At 29.8% G+C, this 26,308-nt stretch overlaps 3 protein-coding genes across 3 annotated transcripts; 2 read left to right on the forward strand and 1 right to left on the reverse strand.

Annotated features, from left to right (window-relative positions):
* The first annotated feature begins 1,929 nt into the window (after positions 1-1,929).
* LOC140807178 (putative metallophosphoesterase At3g03305) lies at positions 1,930-7,728 on the forward strand. The gene is made up of 4 exons (XM_073163914.1): positions 1,930-2,301; positions 4,550-4,791; positions 5,172-6,716; positions 7,386-7,728. The coding sequence occupies exons 1-4, from the start codon at positions 2,058-2,060 to the stop codon at positions 7,500-7,502; spliced, it is 2,148 nt and encodes a 715-aa protein (XP_073020015.1). The 5' UTR covers positions 1,930-2,057; the 3' UTR covers positions 7,503-7,728.
* An 11,738-nt stretch (positions 7,729-19,466) lies between these two features.
* Positions 19,467-20,720, forward strand: LOC140807449 (protein VERNALIZATION 3-like). The gene is made up of 3 exons (XM_073164295.1): positions 19,467-19,900; positions 20,019-20,059; positions 20,327-20,720. Exons 1-3 carry the CDS (start codon positions 19,641-19,643, stop codon positions 20,551-20,553), a joined length of 528 nt encoding a protein of 175 aa, XP_073020396.1. The 5' UTR covers positions 19,467-19,640; the 3' UTR covers positions 20,554-20,720.
* Positions 20,721-22,926: 2,206 nt separating this feature from the next.
* LOC140807883 (uncharacterized) lies at positions 22,927-25,357 on the reverse strand. Its single transcript, XM_073164839.1, has 2 exons — positions 25,099-25,357; positions 22,927-24,818 (listed from the first exon to the last, which is right to left on the reverse strand). Exons 1-2 carry the CDS (start codon positions 25,355-25,357, stop codon positions 22,927-22,929), a joined length of 2,151 nt encoding a protein of 716 aa, XP_073020940.1.
* Positions 25,358-26,308: the final 951 nt, after the last annotated feature.

A 26,308-nucleotide genomic window follows, 5' to 3' on the forward strand; every position in this document is an offset into this window, starting at 1 on the left:
TTGCGTATTTTGGGTTGCGTGGGTCAATCCACACAATATACTCAATTTTTGGGTAGAGTAGTTTAATTTGAATCGAGTCTTACATGTTATGAGTTTTTTAGGTTCTATTATTACGAAATTTGTTAAAATTTTTATTGAAATTAAAAATTTGTTAAGAATTTTAGTCGAGCATAAATTCAACCCGATAAGAGATACATTCGTCTAATATTGTTATGAATTTTTAACCAACACACTTAAATTATAATATATAACTCATAATAAAATGTTTACACAAATAAATTTTTATATATATTTACGTTCTAATCATATATAGAATGACTTATGTATTATGAAATGATCAAAATTCAAAATCTCTCTACCACTCGACCCAAACGCGACCCAAACCCTAAATCCTAAACCAAACCCTGAATCGAAATCGCCGATATCAATAAAAAATATTTTTAAAAAATAAAATATTAATAACTAATTAATTAATAAACTAATAAATGATCTCACTTAACTTAATAAATGAACTCACCTAACTAACAACGGTCAACTCCCTTTCTTTGATTTATAGAAGTCAAAATCCCTTTTATTTAATTAAATTTAAAATGAGTCGTATATTTTTTATTGTCCCTTCGGAATACTGCCATACTTTGTTAAACAAATAAATTTTAATTAATTTTTACATTTGCGTGTAACAGTGACAAAAAATATTTTGTTAAAATAATGAAATAAAATATTTTGTTAAAATAATGAAATATTTTCCATCCTCAGTCACTAACATTTTCCATTCAAACCAGATAATATAACTTTATTATAATTTCAATATAACTTCAGAATTAATCACGTGTTTGAGCCAACTGATGACTGCACACAGATTCAGAAACACTTCATCGAATACGAAAAAATGGTGAGCTTATCGACTTTAATTTTGGGTCCTACAATTAGTTATATTTACCTAGTGCACGATTTTAGGGAAAATTTTGAAGAATATATTTTTGTATGATTGAAATACAAAATAGTTGGTATAAGGCAAAAACTTGCGTGAGACGATCTCACGGATCGTATTTGTGAGACGGATCTCTTATTTGGGTCATCCATGAATAAATATTATTTTTTATGCTAAGGTATAGTTTTGTACATATGATAGGATAATCATGTGATATATAATATAAGGATAAGTTAAAGATAAATAAGATGTAGGATATTATATTTAATGTTTGATATGATTTTAATAAGAGTGATTAAATTTATATATTAGATTATAGTGACAAAATTAACAATATCATAATAATTTTTATAATTTCAAAGTTGTTGTTTGAGTTCATATTTTTTATTTGTTCATACACCGATAGTGCTTGCATAATTTATTTATTTTACCTAATTTTATATATTATATAATACGATAACTGAGTCATTGATTTTGTGAGTCAAGTCAAATATCAATTTTTAATGTTAATCGGATGATACTAATAATTTTATTAAAATTATAAAATTATTTATATAATTATCTCGAATTGGTTTATATAATTATCATATTATATAATATAATAAAAATAAATAAAATTATTTATTTGATCTTAATTTCTACCTACTAACATAGATTTATAAAAATCATTTATAAATTGAGGGTAATTAAGTCATTTATAGTGTATTTATCCTTAAATAAAAATTACACACCTAAATGAAGGGATATCTTATCCTTCTAAAAAATTATTTATCAAGAGCCCATGATATTATCATGAGCTTTTTAAAAATGTACCAAACATGGGATAAGGAGGATTATTTATCAATCCCTACCAAACTATGCCTAAGAGTATTATATTTTATCATGAATATGGGTAAGGGTTGGTCCCTCTCACAGATTAAGATTCGTGAGATGGTCTCAGTTACTCTTGGTATAATTATGCTCAAACTTTATCATATTGGATAGATTTTATAGATGTATAGATAGGTAGTTGTATAGCAAGTCTTTGTAGTAGGCCTGGGGTCTGGGCTTTTAAGGCCTGGTTGATACCGGGCTGAGTCAATCCAGAAAACAAGTTGGTTCCGTTTGAATTGATCGAGGGGAAGGAATGAGAATTGTGATTCCGATCACCGTTTTCCTTGTAATCTTTACAGCACCATTCCCACCATCGCAAGCAGGCGAAACGATTGAGCTGAAGAACGGTCCTGAGGATTTGGCGTGGGTGGTGCAGCTGTCTGACCTCCATTTTAGTGTGCACCACCCTGACAGAGCGCACGACTTCAGGGAAATTGTTGGGCCCACACTTTCGTTCATAAAACCTGCTTTAGTCCTCCTTACGGGTGATCTCACAGGTTGGTTGCTTTTACCAAGGCGTGTATTTGTTTTTTACTTCTTTCTGGCGTGTTTGATGTAACGTTTGTTATGTTGTTTTAATCATTGGTTCTTTTAGAATCTTACGGTTCCGAAGTGATTTGGGCTATTTGGGTGGAAGAATTTTCTCTGGGTTTTGAGGATTATGCTTATTCTGAAACGTGGAATTGCTAATACTTCACAAGCATCAGGATTTGTATTTATGTTTATTCAACTCGATTCGTTTCATATGTTTTGGTTTATGAATTGCAGATTTTGGAATTTTTCTTTCTCCGTGCATTTACTGGAAGTGTCCTTTTTATGATTTTTCTTTTGTTTGGATCGATATCATCCCTTTGGACTTTGAGAGTCTTGTTTGTGGGAGCTAGCTTTTTCAGTGTTAAGTTAAGTTGTGTTGTGTTGTGTATTATTTGAGGCGTTTGACAGTGGAAAAATATTGAAGTTTTATATTTTCTTGAAGTAAGGTTGAACTCATAGATAATGCCTAAAGAGTCCGAATGAAACAGAGATGTAAAGCAAGGATGCCATAGAAATGAGTGTTGATCCTTAAAGCTTGAAAGGTACTTAACAAGAAAGAAAGTAGCTACAGACTACAATAACAAAATAAAACAGAAGATGAAGCAAGTATAATGAGAAATGAACAAAAACATCTCATTAAGGCATGGTCTACCAGTATGCTGTAGCACTATTAATTAGTTAAAATTTACTATGAATGTATTTAAACATCAATGAAAGGTACACCATCATTGTCTTTTTTCACCTCATTGGGTAAATGCTTTGGTTACAAGTTGTCTTTAATGCCACTGAGTCACTTTCAACGTAGGGGTAAAGTGGGGGAAGCAGAACTTGTTTTATCTTGATTTTTTACATGAAATATTTTGGATATGATTCTTAATTACTCTTTTAATGCGATGGAACTCAATTTTTATTGAAGTACTCAATGGCACGTGATATGTTATTTATTTGTCATTATTGGCTTCAAAAGAATTTTTTTAGAATTAGTAACAAAAGGGAGTAAATGAGTAAAGAAGGTATTGGGAAAGAGTAGAATGAACAAATGGTAAGTGTTAAGTTTTGAACGATTATTCTACTAGGTTTTATATCATTACTTTGTTTTAAAGGGAAAAACCTCAACAGGATGGACCAATGGAGATGTGGAAGAACACGAGTGACTCATTTTGATGGCGTTAATAAAAAACATATGATTATGTAATATTTATAGAATGAAGCATAGTTATTTAGGGCACAAGGTGTACTAAAGCGCTAGGATACCCTGGAGTTTGTACCGCAAGACAAAGCACACGCTTTATTGAAGTAAAGTGCATTGACATTAAATTTTAAAATTCAATATATATAAAGTAATTTATACCATAATATTACATAAATTTAATATTTTTCACAAAGATAGTTATAAATAAAAATTCATTAATAGATAATGTAACGTAAATCATAACCAGAAAAAAAAACTTTAATCTTCTAAAATTCATTAATAAGTTATCAATTCATAGTATATTAAGCAAAATAAATTCATTTATCTAAATCATTGAATTCTTCTTCATCGTTATCATCATCATCATCCAAAAAATGATGAATCATGAGTGTAGAATAAATTAGATACTTCATAAAGGATTACATTATCATCAAATTAAGATCGAACATTTAGCTGGATTGAGAAGCATGTAGAGTTTAAGAACTTCTCGATCTCATATTTATTGAGAGATTGGAGTTATGTATGTTGTTGATTTGAAAAGGACTTTTGTCTTTCCTTTTTGTTCTTGTGCGGATCACTTTCCCGCCATCTGTAATTAATTGCTTTTTAATTAATGAATATAATATCGTTTTATCAAAAAAGGAATAGTTTGGGAGTTTTACATGCGATGAAATGTATCCTCAAATTTCTAAAAAATTAGTGTCAATTGTATATGGAAATCAGAGAGAAAACTCGAATATGCAATAGAAAAACAAATTTAAACAACTCAAAAGTTTAGGCGTTATTATTTATTATAATTTTTGTATTTAATATGTGTAGTGTTAATCAAAGTGTAAAATTTCTTTGTTGTCATTTGAAAATGGAAAAAAAGAAAAAAGTGAATGGTAAATGGGTCTTTTACAATTGGAAATTTTTTTAGTATGTGTATAGATTTCTAAATATAATCTGGCGCCCACATCTTCAAATTGATGCGCAAGTTTTCAAGTATTACAATAATTTCGTTTATCTTCATCTATCAGATGGGAAAAGCAAGGATTTAGTGGTTATGAAACAAGATGAAGAGGAGTGGATTGAATACGAAAAAGTTATGCGTGACGTTGTCAGGAGAAGTGGGCTTAACGAGAGCAGCTTTTATGATGTTCGAGGAAATCATGATAACTTTGGTGTTCCATCCATTGGTGGATCATATGATTTTTTCTCTAAATACAGTTTCAATGGTCGGCTGAAAAGAAGAGGAAATGTCAATAGCGTCACAATTCAAGTAGGTGATTAACTCTCCCTTTCTTTAAGTTACCAGGCACAGTCGTAGATGGTTCTCATAACTTATGGGTTCCACCTTTGATTGGTTGCTTATTTGATACGGCTTTAGGTAGTCATTAATTCACCTTCAATTGTGTTTCTGCTGTTCCCCGCCTATCATCTGTGGAATTAATTCTTTCTCATAGTCTTGGTATGAAGGAATTAATTAAGAACATAGAATTGAAAGCTGAAATTGTTCAAGTAAAATCTGGTAATTTTCATTATTTCTAACCCGGTGAATTTAATTCTGTGAATCATACTAAAATGTAGATTAATGATGCTTGGCATTAAGTAACGTTGTTCTTGTATCTCATCCTTAATGTATTTTTTTGTGCTATCAAGACTAGCAAAAGGAAACTTCTTTTTGTTGGGGTTGACAGCACTATGCCGTCCGGTTTACGGGGCCCAACTAATCTGTTTGGCCATCCAACGGATGAATTATTAACTGATATAAATTCTGAACTCTCGCAATGGGATTATCAGTCAACTCAACCTGTTATCAAGGTATCGTTTGGGCATTTTCCTCTTTCATTCTCAGAAGCTACAAAATCTGGAAAAACCCTGACGGATACATATCTCATGCACTCTTTATCTGCATACTTATGTGGGCATTTGCACACAAAATTTGGCAAGAATTTAAAGAGGTACCACTCGAGTCATCATCAGCGAAGTTCAAAACAGTTACTCCAATTAAATGGGTATCGGTTTTCCTCGGAGGTTGCTGCTAATTGTTCAAATGGTGCGACAAAATTTAATGAATTCTGGGAATGGGAAATGGGTGATTGGAGAAAAAGTAGATCCATGCGCATTTTGGCTATTGATGGTGGCCATATATCATTTGTTGATATTGACTTCAAGTTAGGAGCCAAGAAAACTATTATTCTACCAACTTTTCCTCTGGACTCCAGGTTCACTTCAAAATCATTTCAGTGTGGGACAACAGACGCTTCTTACAGAGAAATCAGAGCTCTGGTTTTCTCCACCTCTCCAATTATTTCAGTTGTGGCCAGGATCTATGACACTAGTTCTGGAAATCTTATTGTTGTGATGGAGACATCAATGACAAAGCTGGAAGGATCCCGTGGTGACCTCTATGGTGCCCCATGGAATTTTAAAGCTTTCGAGGATCCACTTCCCGAAAGATATTTACTGCAAATAGAGACAACCGATATTACTGGAAGATCAACTGTTTCTGATATAAGACCATTTTCGGTAAATGGTCTTCCTGCCAAGCTTCTGTGGAGTTGGAAAGAATTTTTTGTGATGGGCTGTCAATTGGACTCCTTGTATCTCCCGATTTTCTGGTGCTTCTATTTGTCAGTCCTTTCCATCCTTCTCATTCCAAAAGTGCTGCTTTCATTTTCAAGAAGGCATTACCTCTATAAAAATTTGAAATCCAATACAGGCTTTATTAATGGCGCAACTCGGATTTTGGTAGAAATACACAATGTTCCTGTAGCATGGTTCTGTATGATCGGTTACTTGTCTTACCTTGTGTTGTTCCCTTGGTTTTCTGGTCAATTTTTCAACGAAGGTGGAGAACTGGGATACATGACTTACCGAGGTGTGGCTCTGAAACTTAATAATTTCGGAAAGATGGAGTTTCTTGGATTTCCAGATGCAATGGTGATTGTGCTTCCGCACCTTTATTTTATAGTTTTGCCAGCAATTATTGCAATCATCATGTTGGCTGCTGAGAGGGGGTTATATCATGATTACCTTATTTCTCTTTCAAGCAAGAAGAAAGATGACACTGATGGACAAAACAAGGAAACTTCATTGCCTAACAATCGCCCCAAGAAAATATCAGAATTGATTCTTCTCAAGCGCTGGCTTAGGAAATTTTTTCAGGTTGTATCTCTGGCGATCAGTTGGAAACATTTAAAGGTAGCTTTCTGCACTTACCAATGACTCAGAAATTGAAAATTAAAATAAATGGATTGATATGATTATGGGAATCATTGGATCTCTATTTTTTTTTTTTTTTTTTTTTTGGCAAGAAGCTGCTATACCTTTTCCAATGCATTAAAACAATCCTTAAGTTTATATTTCTTATACATTATTATAGATGATTCCTTTATATGTCGCTCACACTTTTATACCCAATAGTGACACATAAAACATGTTTTTATACCTGTAGTTGAATTCTCGGATCAGTTTAGCGAACTATATCATATTAGCCTTGATTTGATTGTTTTCTGGGTTTGCTACGATTTTCTTTGGAGTTCCTATGAGTCAAAGTTGAAGTGGATTATATTTCTGAAAGCGGTGAATGTTCCCTTCCCAAGAACTTGTTTTATAGCATCTCGGAGTTGATCATAGTTGATAAGCTGAAGCTTTTGTTTCTTGAGCACACTTTCTTGTTCAGTTACATTGACTAGATAGATTTGCTCGTTGTGTTTTTATTTTGTGTAAGTCGATCAGAATTTTGAGTTTGACGACTCAGTTTCTCATTATTTGTATGATACTATAGTTCCAAGTGTATGATAAATGTCACAATTGTTTATTTTTGGTTTCGTTTTCTAATGTGGAGTATTCCTTCATTTAAAAATGCAGAACTGCAGTGATCTCATGAGAGCATATGAGATGAATCCGTTTATCCATTTCCCAATCTACAGTCTTGCAGTTCCTCTATTGTTGGCTTACACTATCTGGAAAACCAGGAAAGCTTGAACGAAAGGACGACATTTCCAAAGTTACTTCTCGAATTTTGCTGGATGGATATTGTTATTATTATTTACTAGAAAAGGGTAAAATATCAAATACAGATCATACCGGTTGGTTGTGTTCGACGGTTCTCGAATTTTGGAACAATTCCCAGTAATGTAAAGAACACTAGTGTCAAGAAGGGACTCACGTTTACTTCTAAAAAGCAACAAGAATTTTCTTCTTTGGTGTGTGTGATTTTCATACTTTGTGTGCTTGAGCTTTTGTTTTGGCAACAAGATTGAGCTTTCTTTGGTGCAATCGAACGCAATTCATATTGTCACAGGGAGTAATGGTGGCCCAAAAACTAAAATTCATTTTAACAAAACAATTACTCATTATTTCCTTTCGAATAAATAAAATAAAACTAATCATTTTTTTTTACATAGATCTTTTTTGAAAACTGTCAAATTAATCAAACTATATGATGCATGTATATACTGACATGACAGGCAAATACACTAGACATGAGGATAGTTGATCATTATTAAAAAAAATACCCGACCAACAAGCGAGGCGAAGGGGAAGATCATAGAAAGTTCGCAAAAAACAGACAACAGTATGTCTGAAAAGAAAATGTACAAAAAGTAATGATGTTATTAAAAGTTATAGGGTTAATTCTATTGCACACCACAAATTCATCCAAATATCACTGTCGTTGATCGGGTGTGCCATGTTTCCAAGATATAAAAGCCGACACCTTGTGATTCTCTGTGGCAAACCTTAAAAATATTGTAATGATTTCTTGAAAACATACAGACGAGTATAATCGGTTCAACAGTCAACACGATATGGAATGATTAATATCTGAAAATAATTTATAAACTTACTTGTCATATTCCAACCATACAACTCCTTTAACTGCAGAAAGAACAAGCGAAATAAATTGAAAAAATGGTGCAGAACGACCCTATATAATGACAATTAACCACGATTTTTATTGAAAAATTGATGCAGAACGACCTTAACTGTTGCTAAATGTAGCAAGAGTTTCAATACACCATTGCTATTAGTCATGGTATGAAAAACCGTCGCTACTTTTAATAACGGTTTGACAAAGATGTTGCTAACCATAGCAACAGTGTAAATAAATTGTTGCTACTAGCCATGGTTAAATAAACGGTTTGATAATCTTAACAGTTTCAATACAATGTTGCTATTAGCAATGTTATGAAAAAATCATTGCCACTTTTAACAACGGTTTAACAGTGTCATTGCTAACAATAACAACGATGTAAATAAACTGTTGTTACTAACCACAATTTAAATAAACGGTTGATAATTTTAATAACATTTGAAAAAAATGTGGTTAAACTAAGCAACGGTTTATATAAATCGTGGTTAATAGCCACCACTTAAATAAATTGTTGCTCATTTAACAACAGTGTACATAAATCGTGGCTATGGCCCACGGTTTAAAGCACCTGTTACAAAATTTAGCAATGCAACGGTTCTTAAAAAATTGTTGCAAATATTTGTAATAGTTCTTAAAAACAGTGGCTAAAAGAGGATTTTTTTTGTAGTGTTAAAATATATTATATGTGATACCTGAGGATTTTAATGTAATTTTTGAACTCGAGTTCGAAATTTGACATATCGGAAAGATGTTTTGATTATGGGTGAGTTAGTGTCTCTTATGAAATGGTTTCACGAATCTATTTTAATGAGATATTCAATCCGATATATAATTAACATAAAAAATAATAATTTTTTAACATAAAAATAATAATTTTTCATAAATTAGATCGGGATGAAGATCGGTTTCATAAAAAAATTAATCCCCTAATGAATATGCTCAAATATACTTGAAGAGATTTGTTTAAAAACCAAAAAAAAAAAAAAAAAGAAGTTAATCTCAAGCTTTTCACCAAAAGCGTAATATATCTACTATCTACTATCTACTATTTCTACTATAAATATATGAGTTTGAATTGTGAGCTTACCTTTTTATCCTTTTATTTATTTTATATTTTGTCATGTTCATTTGGTTCTTTAAGTAATTTTCTATGTTAGTTTAATATGTTAATTAATAGTATCTTAACTTTCATTTGTTAGTTTTCTCTTTCACCCTTTCATTTGTTTTATGTTTTGTCATGTTCATGGGGTTCTTCAAGTCATTTTTCATATGTTAATTAATAGTGTCTTAACTTTCATTTGTTAGTTTTCTTTTTTACCATTTCATTTGTTTTATTTTTGTGGTGTTCATGGGGTTCTTCAAGTCATTTTTCATGTTACTTTAATATCATAATTAATAGTGTACATAACTCAATCAAATTAATTATTATTTTGATTTTACTTATAAATTTATCATAATGTTATACATTTAAAAAAATTTGCTAATATTATTAACATCTATCAATTTTTTTTATTTATTTTATTATTATAAACATGTGACTTTTATTTGTAAACTTACTATTTTATGTTTTGTTTATTGTCATTTTTCATATTAGTTTAATTTAATAATTGATAGTGTACTTAACTCAATCATAAAAATAATAATTAATTTGATAATTGATAGTGTACTTAACTCAATCAAATTAATTATTATTTTTATTTTACTTTGTAAGCTTACTATTTTACTTTTTTTTTGTTTTATAATTTGTATAATGGTTTCTTTAAGTTATTTTATACGTTAGTTTAATATGATTATTAATAAAAACACTTAACTCAATCAAGCTATTTATTATTTTAATTTTATTTTTATTTTTATTTTTAAAATTTAATTACTTTAATTTATATAATGACATCAAATTAATAGAAAATCACTCTCATAATGTTATACATTAAAAAATTATTAATATTACGAACATTAAAGTAATTAGGAATACGAATGGAGATGAGTGATGTTGAAAAAAAAATAATAATTAAAAAATATTAAGGTCATTTAAAACATCTTCTTCCCATTTACAATAGAGATATTTTAAGACTACTTATGTATCAACAAATATATGTGATTGAGAGAATATTTTTATGTAGGTGATTTCAATATAAACATTTAAGCTATTTAGTCAATTTTCGATATATGATGTAAAATAAATATTATCTATTAAATATATGATTTTCATTTGTAACCTTACCATTTTGCCATTTTTTTAACAATTTGTCATGTTCATGATGTTATTTAAGCCATTTTTTATGTTAGTTTTATAAGATCATTAATAGTGTACTTTACTCAATCAAACTAATTATTGTTTTAATTTACTTTTAAATTTAATTTTAATTACTGAATTTATACATTTCGATCAAATTCATGAAAAATATCTACCATATTGATGATAGGCAATAATGGACAAATGAAGGGAGATTAGTCATATTGAATAAAAATATATTATTAATAAATATTAAGGTTATATAACTTATTTCTCTCATTTATTTAGAATAAAAATATTTTCAAACTCTTTATGTGTCAATAGAGATATATGATTGAGAGAAATGTTTGTATGTAAGTTATTCCTAACACTGTTTTTAAGCTATTTTTATTCAATTTTTTATATATGCTGCTAAATAAATATTACTAAATAATATGTTTCATTTGATCATTTTATGTTCTTGCAATGAGATGAGTTTCTTAACACAGCATTAAATGTTTTGGTGTTATATGTCGTTTGTATTGAGCATGTTGTGTTTGGATTCTTTATGTAATTTGTTTGTTCACCAAGAGAAAATATAAAAAAAAAATCATATATCACACAAAAATGATTATTTTTAATTTTTTTCATGGAGATATTTTGTTAATTCTTAAACACATAATGCATGTTTTCAGTTTGCTTAAATTACTTAGTTTGAAGCAACTTAGAAAATATTAAAAACGATGAAATGTTTCTTCATTTTTAGTTTATATCTAGAATATAAAGAGATAATATTTTTTTATTATTAGGACAAATGTATTTCCAGACTTTCGTCTATAAATCAGTATTCAAAATTTTTACAACATTAATTATATTCTCTATTCAAAATTTTTTATTTAACTTGATTGAAGGTATTTGAATTTGAGTTTTTATGTGATTGATTATATTATTTTTGTAGTATTATTTATTATGAAATTAATAGGTGGACTAAAAAAATTAGTGGATCTATGAGCCCTCTGATGGACGATAAACATGGATAAATTGTTAAAAGAGATAATATCAAGTAGTTTTTTGGCATACGATTTTATTCTAATTAAATGATTAATGCATGATTCTAAATTTTAATTGTATAAAAAGTTAACATATGTTTTGTCGTTGCCAGATATATTTTGTCAACGGTCTAATATTTTTCTTTGATTTAAGGAAAATTGTGTGACTTCGTATTATATTTTTATTTCTTAAGATTTTATTAAAAGATTTTTCATGATGATTTTGAGGCACCATTTTTTCCTTTGTGTGTTTTTTTTTTTAAAGTAAAATATTTATGAAATCATGACGTTAAGAAGGTTCCTTCTCTTTATTTGAAAAAAAAAATTGAAAAATTTATAAAGTTTTGAATAATATGAGTTAGTATTTAATTTAAGAGTGATTTATGTTTTTTGTTGTTCATATATACTTCAATTTCTTTGTTATTGTACTAAATAAATTATTTTTGAACTTTGAGTTATCATTTTTTATGGAGGTTGTTTGTGTCATTAATTTTTTAAATTCGTTTTGTTTAGTACTGTTGGAGGCAATTGATTTTTCTGATACTCTATTGTTTGTCTTGTTGTTTATATGAAAATATGTATGAGAGTTCATCAATCAAAGCCACATATTTTGGGTCTTATGTATGAAAATATGTATGATTTCTATTAATTAATTAATTTATTGGTTCTTCATACATGTAGTTAAGAAATGATTCAAATTTTGAACAAAAAATTTATATGACAAACATAATGGATGAAAAAAACATGTTAAAAAAAATAATGTTGCTTATTACTATGTCCTTATTTCTGTATGATATAATTCAAACATATTTTTTTAAATATTTGAAATTAGGTCTAATTAAGTGACATGAAGCATACATATATATTTGAAGGCGTATTTAAAACAAAATATTAATATCAAGAATGATTCATATTTAAATTTCAACGCAGCACAATGAAGAAGAAATTGAAAAATTGTATGTTTAAACCTTTAAGTGTTATATAGTGATTATGTTGCTAATTCATGATTTGCAACATATTGATGACATATACAATATCAATATTTCTCAAATAATAAACAAAAATAAAAAATTCTTCATTCAGAAAAAAATACATGAAAAAATATGTATAATTCTCATTCTATTTTTGTGCATTTTTAGTAAATTGGGACATTGAGCCAATTTTGTGCATTTTTAGAAAAAGAAATACAATAGATCAATTTTGTGCATTTTTAGTAAATTGGGACATTGAGCCAATTGCACTTTATTTCTTCCAATATTATCTCGATAGATTTCGAGGTGGCTAAGATGTTGTTTTTGTCTATTATTTTAGTTAAAATGGCTAACAAACTAATTCATGAGATATATGATGGTAACATAGAAAACTACTCGCCGCCAAATAAATGCACTTAGTCGAATAGTGAAATTCAAATTGAATTATACAATATTTCATCAAATTAATTTTTTCTATTATAAGATGCTCATAAAATCTAATCAGTTATATTATTAGATGAGATATTGAATAAGACAAATACTTTGATATATATATATATATATATATATATATATATATATATATATATATATATGAATGATATCTCATATACATATCTTAATTATGTTATCTGTGTCCTTCTCAAGATTTTTAAAATAAAATAATTAATTTTGTATGTCGTTCCACAATATATGTTGGGTGCAATAATTATCTCTACTTGGTAGAGCGATCGAACCGTAGTGTTTGAGCTGATGTGCGGTTTAAAAGATTTGAGTTGCACCATTACCACCAGCTATAGCTTTTGGTAAAGCGCTTGCAATTGGTATCAGAGCAAAGGTCACGGGTTCGATTCCCATTGATTGCAAGGAGTGCAATTATTGGGAGGGAGATTGTTGGGTGCAATAATTGTCCCTGTTTGGTAGAGCGATCGAACCGTGGTGTTTGAGCTGTTGTGCGATTTAAATATTTGAGTTGCACCATTACTACTAGCTATAAATTTTAGTAAATCGGCTAGTGTTCGGTCTTACAATATATAAAATATTATAAAAAAAATATAAACTCGATAGAATAAAATTTGCTTTGTTTATGAAATTGAAACTATATCATCCTCATTATATGATGCACGCAATCATTGTTCCAAATCTTCTAAAAAATGACGAACGAAATGACTTTCCTGAATTGCGTCAAATTAAACGATAACACAGTTCTAAGATATAGTCATTTGAAAAGATTTTCAAGTTTTTCTCACACTACTGAGAAATAATTATTAAAAATTTACTAAACTTATAGTTATATGTTGATAATATTGATACTAAATATATAAAAATGATATTACAAATATCACGATATTTGAAGAAATGACAGCACCATTCATTGGTTATGTTGTTGAAGAATATATAGATTATACAAAATTTTAGTCACAAGTAAAAATCAATCACGACTAAAAACAAATTTATTCTTATGAGTTATAGTTGATGATTGTTACAAACTGAAAAATCATTCAATAATAAAATAAATATTTGGAAAATAAGATCACTGGATAAAAACAATGTAGAAAACCGAAAAAACGTTCTGATAGGGAAGTAAACTACGAGCATGTCACATCCCAGATGAGGATTTTAAATAACATAATATATGTTAAAGACGATCATATATATACTTGCTGAGTATACCAAAATAGTTATATGTATATTATAACAAACTACGACAAAGAGTTGTTAAGTTATCAAAATCAACCAAGAAATATATTGAAAATTGTTTCATATGGATCAGATAACTTCTCCGATTCATATACCGTCTATGGTCATGATTTTCGATTTTGTGGTTTGGTTTGTTTCAATTAATAAATATTATTAGTCATATTTTATTTCATTTAAATATTATCAAAATTTCGTACTTATATTTCCAGTAATTTAGTTGTTCACGTACAACGCACGTGCACTTTTCTAGTTATTATAAATATATGAGTTTGAATTGTGAGCTTACATTTTTACCCTTTCATTTATTTTATATTTTACCATGTTCATTTGGTCCTTTAAATAATTTTCTATGTTAGTTTAATATGTTAATTAATAGTGTACTTAACTTTCATTTGTGAGTTTTTTTTCAACTCTTTCATTTGTTTTATATTTTGTCATGTTCATGGAGTTCTTTAAGTCATTTTCATGTTAGTTTAATATGATAATTAATAGTGTACTTAACTCAATCAAATTAATCATTATTTTGTTAATTATTATTTTGATTTTACTTATAAATTTATCATAATTTTATACATTTAAAAAATTTTCTAATATTACTAACATCTATTTTATTTTATTTTATTATAATAGATATGTGACTTTTATTTGTAAACTTATTATTTTACCGTTTTGTTTATTGTCATTTTTCATATTAATTTAATATGATAATTATTAATACTGTAATTTTTTTTTTGAAGTTATTAATAGTGTACTTAACTCAATCAAATTAATTATTATTTTGATTTTACTTTTAAACTTACTATTTTACCTTTTTTGTTTTATAATTTGTATAATGGTCATGATGTTCTTTAAGTTATTTTCTACGTTAGTTTGATAGGATTATTAATAAAGCACTTAACTCATCAAGCTATTTATTATTTTAATTTTACTTTTATTTAAATTTAAATTTAATTACTTTAATTTATACATTGACATCAAATTAATAGAAAATCACTCTCAAAATGTTATACATTAAAAACATTATTAATATTACGATCATTAAAGTAATAATAGGAATATGAATGAAGATGAGTGACACTGAAAAAAATTAAATAATTAAAAAATATTAAGGTCGTATAAAATATCTTCTTCCCATTTACAATAGAAATATTTTAAACCTACTTATGTATCAACAAATATATGTGATTGAGAGAAAATATTTGTATGTAAGTGATTCAATATAAACATTTAAGCTATTTAGTCAATTTTCGATATATGATGTTAAATAAATATTATCTATTAAATATATGATTTTCATTTGTAACCTTACTATTTTACCATTTTTTATTTTACAATTTGTCATGTTCATGATTTTATTTAAGACATTTTTTATGTTTGTATAATAAGATCATTAATAGTGTACTTAACTCAATCAAAATAATTATTATTTTAATTTACTTTTAAATTTAATTTTAATTACTAAATTTATACATTTCCGTCAAATTCATGAAAAATATCTGCCATATTGATGATAGGTAATAATGGGCAGATGAAGGGAGATGAGTCGAATTGAATAAAAATACAGTATTAATAAATATTAAGGTTATATAAAACTTCTTTCTCTCATTTAGAATATAAATATTTTTAAACTCTTTATGTGTCAATAGAGATATATGATTGATAGATATTTTTGTATGTAAGTTATTCAAAACACTGTTTTTAAGCTATTTAGTCAATTTTTTATATATGCTGCTAAATAAATATTACTAAATAATATGCTTCATTTGATCATTTTGTGTTCTTGCAATGAGATGAATTTTTTAACACATCATTACATGTTTTGGTGTTATATGTCGTTTGTATTGATCATGTTGTGTTTGGATTCCTTATGTGATTTTTTTGTTCACCGAAAGAAAATATAAAACAAAATCATATATCCCACAAAAATGATTATTTTTAATTATTTGTCCTTGAGATATTTTGTTAATTCTTAAACACATAAAGCATGTTTTCAGTTTGCTTAGATTACTTAGTTTGAAGCGACTTAGAAAATATTTAAAATGATGAAATTTTTATTCGTTTTTAGCTTATATTTCAGAATATAAAGAGATAATATTTTTTATTTATTGGGACAAATGTATTCCAGACTTCTGTCTATAAATCAGTATTCAAAATTTTTACAACATTACTATATTCTCTATTCAAATTTTTTTCTTTAAATTGATTGAAGGTATTTGAATTTGAGTTTTTATGTGCTTGATTATATTATTTTTGCAGTATTATTCATTGTGAAATTAATAGGTGGACTAAAAAAATTAGTGGATCTATGAGCCCTTTGGTGGACGACAAACATAGATAAATTGTTAAAAGAGATAATATCAAGTAGATTTTCGGCATATGATTTTGTTCTAATTAAATGATTATGCATGATTCTAAATTTTAATTGTATTCGAAGTTAACATATGTTTTGTCGTTGTCAGATATATTTTGTCGAGGTCTAATATTTTTCTTTGATTTAAGGAAAATTGTGTGACTTCGTATTACATTTTTATTTCTTAATGTTTTGTTAAAGAATTTTTCATGATGATTTTGAGGCACCATTTTTTTCTTTGTGTGTTTTTTAAAAGTAAAATATTTATGAAACCATGACGTTAATAAGACGCCTTCTCTTTGTTTGAAAAAAAAATATTGAAAAAATTATAAATATTTTGAATAATATGAGTTAGTATTTAATTCTAGCATGATTTATGCTTTTTGTTGCTCGTATATACTTCAATTTCTTTGTTATTGTACTAAATAAATTATTTTTGAACTTTGAGTTATCATTTTTATGGAGGTTTTTGTGTCATGAATTTTTTAAATTCATTTTGTTTAGTATTGTTGGCGACAATTGATTTTCTGATATTCTATTATTTGTCTTGTTGTTTATATGAATATATGTATGAGAGTACAACAATCAAAGCCACATATTTTGGGTCTTATGTTCTAAGAAGATGGTAATATATGATTTTTGTGAATTATATAATTTATTGGTTCTTCATACATGTAGTTAAAAAATGAATTAAATTTTGAACAAAAAAATTATGACAAACATAATGGATGAAAAAAATATGTTAAAAAAAATAATGTTGCGTATTACTATGTCCCTATTTCTGTATGATATAATTCAGACATATTTTTTAGATATTTGAAATTAGGTCTAACTAAGTGACATGAAGGCGTATTTAAAGAAAAATATTAAGATCAAGAATGATTCATATTAAATTTCAACGCAGCACAATGAAGAAGAAATTGGAAAATTGTTTGTGTAAATCTTTAAGGGTTGTATAATGATTATGTTGCTACTTCATGGTTTGCAACATTGATGCCATATAAAATATCAATATTTCTCAAAAAATAAAGAAAAAGAAAAATTCTTCATTCACGAAAAGAAATACATGAAAAAAAAAATGTGTATAATACTCATTCTATTTTTAATGGTATGATAACAATTCTAAAGTTTTGTGGACACAATAGATCAATTTTGTGCATTTTTTGTAAATTGGGACATTGAGCCGGACCGGTTGCATTTTATTTCTTCCAATATTATCTCGATAGATTTCAAGTGGCTAAGAGGTTGTTTTTGTCTATTTTTAATTTAAAGTGGCTAACAAACTAATTCATGAGATACATGATGGTAATATAGAGAACAATTCGCCAAATAAATTCACTCAGCCGAATAGTGAAATTCACATTTTTTTCATCAAATTAATTTTGTCTATTATAAGATGCTCATGAAATCTAAACATTTGTATTATTAGATGAGATATTGAATATGACAAATACTTTGATATATATGTATATATTTGAATGATATCTCATATCATATCTTAATTATGTTATCCGTGTCCTTGTCAAGATTTTTAAAATACAATAATTAATTTTGTATGTCGTTCCACAATATATAATGTAGGACCGAGCGCTTGTCGCTTTACCAAAAGCTATAGCTAGTAGTAATGGTGCAACTCAAATCTTTTAAACCGTACAGCAGCTCAAGCACCACGGTTCGATCGCTCTACCAAGCAGTAAAAATTATTGCACCCAACATATAAAATATTATAAAACAAAATGTAAACTCGATAGAATAAAATTTGTTTCGTTTATGAGATTGAAGCTATTTCATCCACATGATATGATGCACGCAATCATTGTTCCAAATCTTCTAAAAAATGACGAACGAAATGACTTTCTCGAATTGCGTCAAATTAAACGACGACGCAGTTCTAAGATATAGTCATTTGAAAAATATTTTCAAGTCTTTCTCACACTGAATGAGAAATACTTGTTAAAAATTTATTAAACTTACAGTTATATGTTGATAATATTAATACTAAATATATAAAAATTATATTACAAATATCACAATGTTTGAAGAAATTACAGTATCATTCATTAGTTATATTGTTGAAAAGTATATATGTCATACATGCTTTTACTCACAAGTAAAAACCAATCACATCTAAAAACAATATTTATTCTTATGAGTTAGAGTTGATGATTGTCAAAAACTGAAAAATCTTTCAACAATAAAATAAATATTTGGAAAATAAGATTGCTGGATAAAAACAATGTAGAAAACCGAAAAAACTTCCCGATAGGGAAGTAAACTACGAGCATGTCAGATTCCAGTGAGAATTTTAAATAACATAATAGATGTTAAAGACGATCATATATATACTTGCTGAGTATACCAAAATAGTTATATGTATATTATAACAAACTATGACAAAGATTTGTTAAGTTATCAAAATCAACCAAAAAGCATATTGAACAATGTTTCATGTAGATAAGATAACTTCTCCGATTCATATACCGTTTATGGTCATGATTTTTGATTTTGTGGTTTGGTTTGTTTTAATTAATAAATATTATTAGTTATGGTTATTTTATAATTATCAGATGTGATGGTTCCTGGATAAGAAAGGGGAAATAAGCCGGTAACGATGGAGATCCCAGAAGTACGAATAAGAATTCGCGCCTTTCCATTTCATTCGTAAGATATGTTCGTCCAGCAACACAAGGGGATGCCGCGGACCCAATTGTCCATTTTGCGAACCTTCCTCATTTAGCATTCGCTTATGTACACGTCTCTCGAATTTCATGATTTTATAATTTGCTATTTCAGTGAATAATCATATTATGAAAAAACAAAAAACAAAAAGCTGAAACACTACAGTATAATTTGCAAATGATTGCAGGACATAATTCTCTAAATTTGAAAGAACGCCTGTGTTTGCCGTGTGGGTGGTATACGTATAAATTCGAGACAGCGGTTGTGAAAAATAAAGGGAGTGATCGATGTTTAGAGGAAGAGATCCTCTAGTGGTAGGTAGAGTGATAGGAGATGTACTGGATCCGTTTACAAGATCCATCGGGCTAAGGGTCACATACAACAACAGAGAAGTAAGCAACGGCTACGACTTGAGGATAGCTCAAGTTTCGAACCAGCCACGGGTCGAGATTGGAGGGGAGGATCTCCGCTCCTTCTACACGCTGCTTATGGTGGACCCGGATGCTCCAAGCCCCAGTGACCCAAACCTTAGGGAGTACTTGCACTGGTGAGAAATTAAATATTTGAGATCAATCTTTTCTTTTTGTAATCTTTTGGTTAATTCCTTGTAAATTAGATCGTGTATACATGCATTATTTGTTTTCTTACTGTTGTTTTTGTCGTAGGCTGGTGACTGATATTCCAGCAACCACTGGTACGAGTTTTGGTGAGTATTTCATTGATATAATGGCTGTCCTCAAACCACCCAACCAATTCTTTTTTCTGTAATTTGACGTCAAAACAATTCGAAAAGGGACGAAATTTTTATGTTCAAAAAGGATTCTTGATAAGATTTTTTGGATGAAATCCTAGCTACACATCATATTGTTCGAGGTGGGTTCAAGTCCGTCTGACTGGAAAATATTGGAAGAGATCGAAAGAAGTTGTGGCTACTTTCCATTTAAATTATATATGGCGGTTGTTTAAATTGTAGGTCGAGAGATTGTGTGTTACGAGAATCCAAGTCCGTCGATGGGGATACATAGGTTCGTGTTCGTACTGTTCAGCCAGCTTGGGCGGCAAACCGTGTATGCTCCGGAGTGGCGTCAGAATTTTAGCACTAGGGATTTTGCCGAGCTCTACAATCTTGGCTCCCCTGTTGCTGCTGTCTTTTTTAATTGCCAGAGGAACACCGGCACCGGAGGCAGGAGAATGCCATAAAGTTTATTCCGAGTATGTGTGTATTATCACTCCAAAAATAAATAAATTAATTAAAGTTGGAGTTCATATATATCCTAGTAATGGGCTAGCTGGTGATCATAGGAATATTGTGTCTATTATAATCATTATTATTCCTTGTGAAGCAATAAGAGAAGCCTATTTTTATATGTCTAAAGTTCCAAAAACATTTATACTTCCATTTTTCCAAAACATTAAAAAAAAAAACTTATTATTCCACTGTAGACTGGGTCGACCATCTCACGAATATAAATCCGTAAGAAAAAAAAACACACTGGGAGTGTAATAATATTTGAATAAACAATTGATAAATACATGTATCTATAAAAATGATATAGGATATGCAATATATTCATGTCCTCAAGGTATCATGTCAACCATCCAATCATTAAGAATACATCAGAATCATTCGAATCGATATCAAATCAATCAAAACTCGTAAATCAACATCAGTCAATTATATGGGAACATTCATATGAGGTCGTTGACAAATCGTCATCAATCACAAACCTCAATTCATCAATCATAGAAACAACAAATGAAACCATATAATGTCAAATATAGTATCGTGTTCATTATCCATAAACAATCTCAAAATCCAATGATATAAAGGTATCTATAGAATATATCTCAACGTGTATGTCATGCATCGATGTATCATAAAATGATGTGTGTTAACAAAATATTTATTTTATACATTGATCTATCAGTTATGAATATCATATGTATCACATCAATTTAAGTAAGACACGTAAACATATAATTTCACTCAAATCAATCAATCATATATCAAATGATATACATACTTGGTCGTAACATACTTTTTTTCCCAATCTCGACATCTTTGATCGCTTCAATGGAATTTCAGTATGATAATTCCAAGAGTAGGTATCTTGTGAGACGGTCTTACGAATCTTTATATGTGAGATGGGTCAACCCTACCGATATTCATAATAAAAAGTAATATTCTAAGCATAAAAGATAATATTTTTTCATGGATGACCCAAATAAGATATATGTATCACAAAATACGATTCGTGAGACCGTCTCACACAAGTTTTTGTCTAATTCCAAATATTCATTCATTAGTAATTCTGTAGTCACGGAATTTTACAATTTTATATAATTTATCATCAGAATATGATAATTCACGTAAATCTTCTTTCTTTAATTAAAGTGTTCTTCTTCTGCTTGTTAATTTGTAATATTTTGAATCAACTCATTCGAGGTTAACTAATATTAAGAATGAGATTAGATTAACAAAATATATATAATATTCACATCAAATTATCTTAGTTTATGATGAAGTCATCCAAATCTTTTTCTAAATTATCCATATTGATATCTCATGAATGAGTCTATCAAAATCAGGTTCAACCCGGATTTTAGACCCCCGGCTCATTCTTAGCCAAGGATGAAGGCTCATGACATACCTGAGTGCTCTCTTATAAATATCAAGTTTGAGTGTCTAATTCATTCATTCACTGTATTGATTCTTAGCCGCGTCCCTAGCTCCTCTCTCGTTTATTATTGATACTTGACTTGAGCATCGGAGGGGTTATTCCAGGACACCTTCTCGGTCCCCTTCTAACGGTATCTTTTGCGCTTTCAGGCCTAGAGTAAATTTGATGTCTGCATTCGTGTTAGTATCATCTGCTAGAATCGAACCCTATATTTTTAGTTAGTATCACATATAAATCTTAATTAGTCTTATTCGAACACTAATTCATAAATTAAATAAAGATCAAGTCATTTAGACTGAAAAAGAAATGTTTTAACTTTTACCGAAACAGAGGTCCAAATTGGTATTACGGGGAATTCAACCTATTTTAGCATCATTCAGCGCAATTTTATACAAGACTTTTACCTATTTACAGAGTTGGAATAAGTAAAAAAGATACTCTTTACAATAATAACTAATCAACTTTAACCCCTATGTCCGTGAAATAAATAGATTCCACGTACACTCATAATCAGACGAGTTGACTCGATTCATATTTTCAAAGAAAAAAAAATATTATTTCATCAATCAGATCGGGTTGAAAGTCTGTCGAACAAAATTGACCTGTAAAACGGTTTCATTGAAGTTTTTTGTGTATCTAAAATACTTATCAAACCCTTACTATTGTTTCCACTTAACATTTGGTCATCAACCCAATGCAACGTATGCTCCTTGTATAATATCCATAGGTCAAATGTTGTACATGAAGTGCCATTGCGCAGGGGCGAATCTAGAATTTCGACATTGGGAGGGCCGCTTACAAAAGACAAACAAAAATTTAGAATGGAAAAGACAAAAATTATACGGATTATATTGAACAAAACATCAACCGTACGTTTCTTAACAAAGTATTTCTAACTAAATGGAATTCGACGTTCCTTAAAGTTTTCAAAATCTTCAATGATAGTATCAATACAAATATTTTTAGCAATTTCTCTTTCAATAAATATCATCAATGCATCCGAGAGAAAAGCATCCTCCATTTTGCTCCGAAGCCGAGTTTTGACGATATTCATAGCTGAGAATGATCGTTCTGTAGTAGCTGTAGAAACTGGAAGAGTCAACACAAGCACGATCACTCTAAAAACAAGGTCGTATATATCAGCTTTTTTAGTCTTCACCAACCATTGACACAACTCAGAAAGAGTTGAAAGACTTTTGTAGTATAGCCCTATAACTACATTATGCTCATAATGCTTCAACTGCATCTCTAGTCGCTCTTTTTCGTCATTAGTAAAATCTTGTGGATAAAACTTTTCAACCAATTTGCATATATCCAGATATCTCAATGAGTCACATGCATTTTGAGGATTTAAGGCAGAACTAAGCATAAGTAACTCCACCGCATCTTCATTAAAACACACATTAATTTCTTGCATTTTTGAATCTATCGTAGCATAAAATAAGTCTACCCGATAATGATGCTCAATGGTGAAATTGCCTTGATGACGACGAGCTCTACCTCGCCTATCAACATATTGAGCACTAAAATCAGGAACATCAATATTACGAGCCACGCAAAAAGACTTCACTTTTTCAAGCAAATCATCCCATTTGTCATCCCTTAGCTCTTGAAGTAATTTTTTTGTAGATGACACTAGCTCCATTGCATTCAAAATGTCTTGAGACTTACGTTGCAATGTCTGACTAAGAACATCTGTGATCTCCATAATTTCTCTCATAAGATGCAAGATGAATACAAAATCAAATGAAGTCATTTCATCATAAACAGATGTTGCATCTGCTCGTTGGGAAGGAAGCCCATCTTCCATAACTTTGAGCAATACCGTACATGATGCACTAAACATCTTGATCAAGCTCGACACAGATCTAAAATGAGAACTCCAACGCGTGTCAGCTGCTCGTTGTAAAGTGCACAACTGATTAAGTCCACGCCCTGTCTCAAGTTCATTAATAGAAATCAAGTGAGCAATGTCATCTGTGTGAGCTTCCTTCATTTCATCATTACGCTTGTACGAAACACCAACAATATTAACTATGAAAGTTAATTTATCGAAAAACTGATGAATGAGAGTTACATTTTTTGCTGCTCCAACAAGAGCCAACTGCAGTCTATGGGCAAAGCAATGAACATAATAAGCCGACTTACAATCTTTCAAAATCAAAGCTTGCAATCCATTGAACTCACCCCTCATATTGCTAGCACCATCATAACCTTGACCTCTAATATTTTGAACATCCAAATTGTAATGTGCCAAAGAAGAATATATAGCATTCTTTAATGTCAAAGCTGTCGTATCTGACACATGAACAAGCCCAAAAAAACGTTCTTGTATGCATCCATCTTTGTCCACAAACCTCAACACTATAGACAATTGTTCTCTTTTCGACTCATCACGAGCTTCATCGACGACTATGCAATACTTGCTCCCTGCAATTTCTTCACGAATTATATTTTTCATTCGGATTGAGAACATGTGAAGTATTTGCTTTTGAATATCATGGCATGTGTACTTGGCATTTTTTGGGGCTTTCTCTATTGCACATGAAAGTTCATCATTATACAAGGCCACAATATCAAGAAATTCAAGAAAATTTCCACGATTAGATGAATTAGAGCTCTCATCATGACCTCGAAAAAGAACGCCTTGAAGTGCAAGCAACCGAACTACATGTATACCAACTTTCAACCGAAGACGATTTCTTGCAACTGTTTCTGAGCTAACTTTGTCGAAAAATCTTTGTATATGTCGAGGTTGGTTCATTAAATCATCACATGCCTTTTCTGCAATACGATGGGGTGATGATACATTATCTTTTCAATATGGCATTGGAAAGAACATGTTTTTCCACTTCGAACCTTCTTCCAATTATCAAATCCATCAACTGTAAATGCAGTTTGCTTCGGACATCCAGATGGCTTGTTAAAGATAAAGTATGGAAAGCAGAAAGCTTTATCTTTTGCTAGGGAATACTCTAACCAAGGAAAAAGCTCATACCAGGACGATTGAAACCTGCGAGGATGAAGACTGTTTTTGTTTAGTGGGTATTCTGAAAGTATTGGCCTTTCAGATTTAGATAAGCTCGACGAATTTCCTCTTGCTCATTGGGAGAGTATTCCCATATTTGTCGACGCAATCCTGGATCACGCTCTAACAAGTTAAGATCAACCCCGATATTTTCAACCTTTCTAAACTTTTGAGACTCAACCTCAGGTGGAAGATTATCATCCGAGGCTATGGACTGAGCTGTAGAGTTGGGTGAATCTAATTGATTTGGTATCTTCCTCTTAAAGAATTTATCAATTGTACCAGATTTTCCCATTTATGAAAAAAAACTACACCTGAAACAATAAATAAAATCTGATCGTTTAAATCAACTAACATCATAACACAATAAAATCTCATAAATCAAACATGAATTCAATAATCCATAAGTTCAAGAGGATGTAGAATTACCTTCTTTCTGAAAATAAGTATGAGTACTGTCAATTATTTCCAGCAATAATTATCAAAAACGCAGCTGAATCCAGTTGTTACCTGACCCGGGACGGCGGCTCGCCGAAGAAGACGCCGGGGAGCTTTGCCGGTGACTGGAAATAGTGAGGAAATCAATCTGGAAACAGGTGGAACAAATTACAAACTAATTAATTACAGCAATAAAACAAAGAGCAAAATATTAAAAGATGGAACAAACTAATTAATTACAGCAATACAGCCCACGAAGAACCAGATGGAAGATCACATCGACGAGCAAATCTACGAGATAAATACGAAACAATGTCAGTACAAAATAAAAAAAATCGATACTCCGAAAAAATTGATAAGAGTATAACAACTACCTGATATGGACGAAATCGTTTAAGAAAATGTTCGGCAAGGGCGGTATATATAGAAAAATAGCGACGGTTTTATTAAGAACCGTCGCTATATACCGACGGTTTTGACAAGAACCGTCACCGATCTTGATCGGCGACGGTTTTTGCAAACCCGTCGCTATATTGCGACGGGTTTAACCAAACCGTCGCCGAAAACGATGGTTTTAACAAACCGTCGCTATGGTGTCCGTTTTTTTGTAGTGATCAGGTTTCGAAATCGGGTGGAGCAATTGTTATAATTGGCTTTAGCCACTGAGATACATTGACGTATCTTTCATTTTGGGGGGGACCACATATATATATATATCTGTTTATATATTTAGTTTAAAAAAAATTAATATATACTAAATTTTTTTTTTAAATTTTTTGGGGGGGCCGTGGCCTCCGTTCGCCCTACA

This window comes from Primulina eburnea, chromosome 12, assembly GCF_022965805.1.
Source record: "Primulina eburnea isolate SZY01 chromosome 12, ASM2296580v1, whole genome shotgun sequence".
NCBI lineage: Eukaryota > Viridiplantae > Streptophyta > Magnoliopsida > Lamiales > Gesneriaceae > Primulina > Primulina eburnea.

Coding starts and splice junctions, on each gene's coding strand:
- LOC140807883 (XM_073164839.1), bottom strand. CDS start 25,357: ATGGGAAAATCTGGTACAATTGATAAATTCTTTAAGAGGAAGATACCA. Junction 24,819..25,098: donor AGCTTATCTAAATCTGAAAG/GCCAATACTTTC, acceptor ATCGTATTGCAG/AAAAGGCATGTGATGATTTA.
- LOC140807449 (XM_073164295.1), top strand. CDS start 19,641: ATGTTTAGAGGAAGAGATCCTCTAGTGGTAGGTAGAGTGATAGGAGAT. Junction 19,901..20,018: donor CTTAGGGAGTACTTGCACTG/GTGAGAAATTAA, acceptor TTTTTGTCGTAG/GCTGGTGACTGATATTCCAG. Junction 20,060..20,326: donor AACCACTGGTACGAGTTTTG/GTGAGTATTTCA, acceptor TTTAAATTGTAG/GTCGAGAGATTGTGTGTTAC.
- LOC140807178 (XM_073163914.1), top strand. CDS start 2,058: ATGAGAATTGTGATTCCGATCACCGTTTTCCTTGTAATCTTTACAGCA. Junction 2,302..4,549: donor CCTTACGGGTGATCTCACAG/GTTGGTTGCTTT, acceptor TTCATCTATCAG/ATGGGAAAAGCAAGGATTTA. Junction 4,792..5,171: donor TCAATAGCGTCACAATTCAA/GTAGGTGATTAA, acceptor TGTGCTATCAAG/ACTAGCAAAAGGAAACTTCT.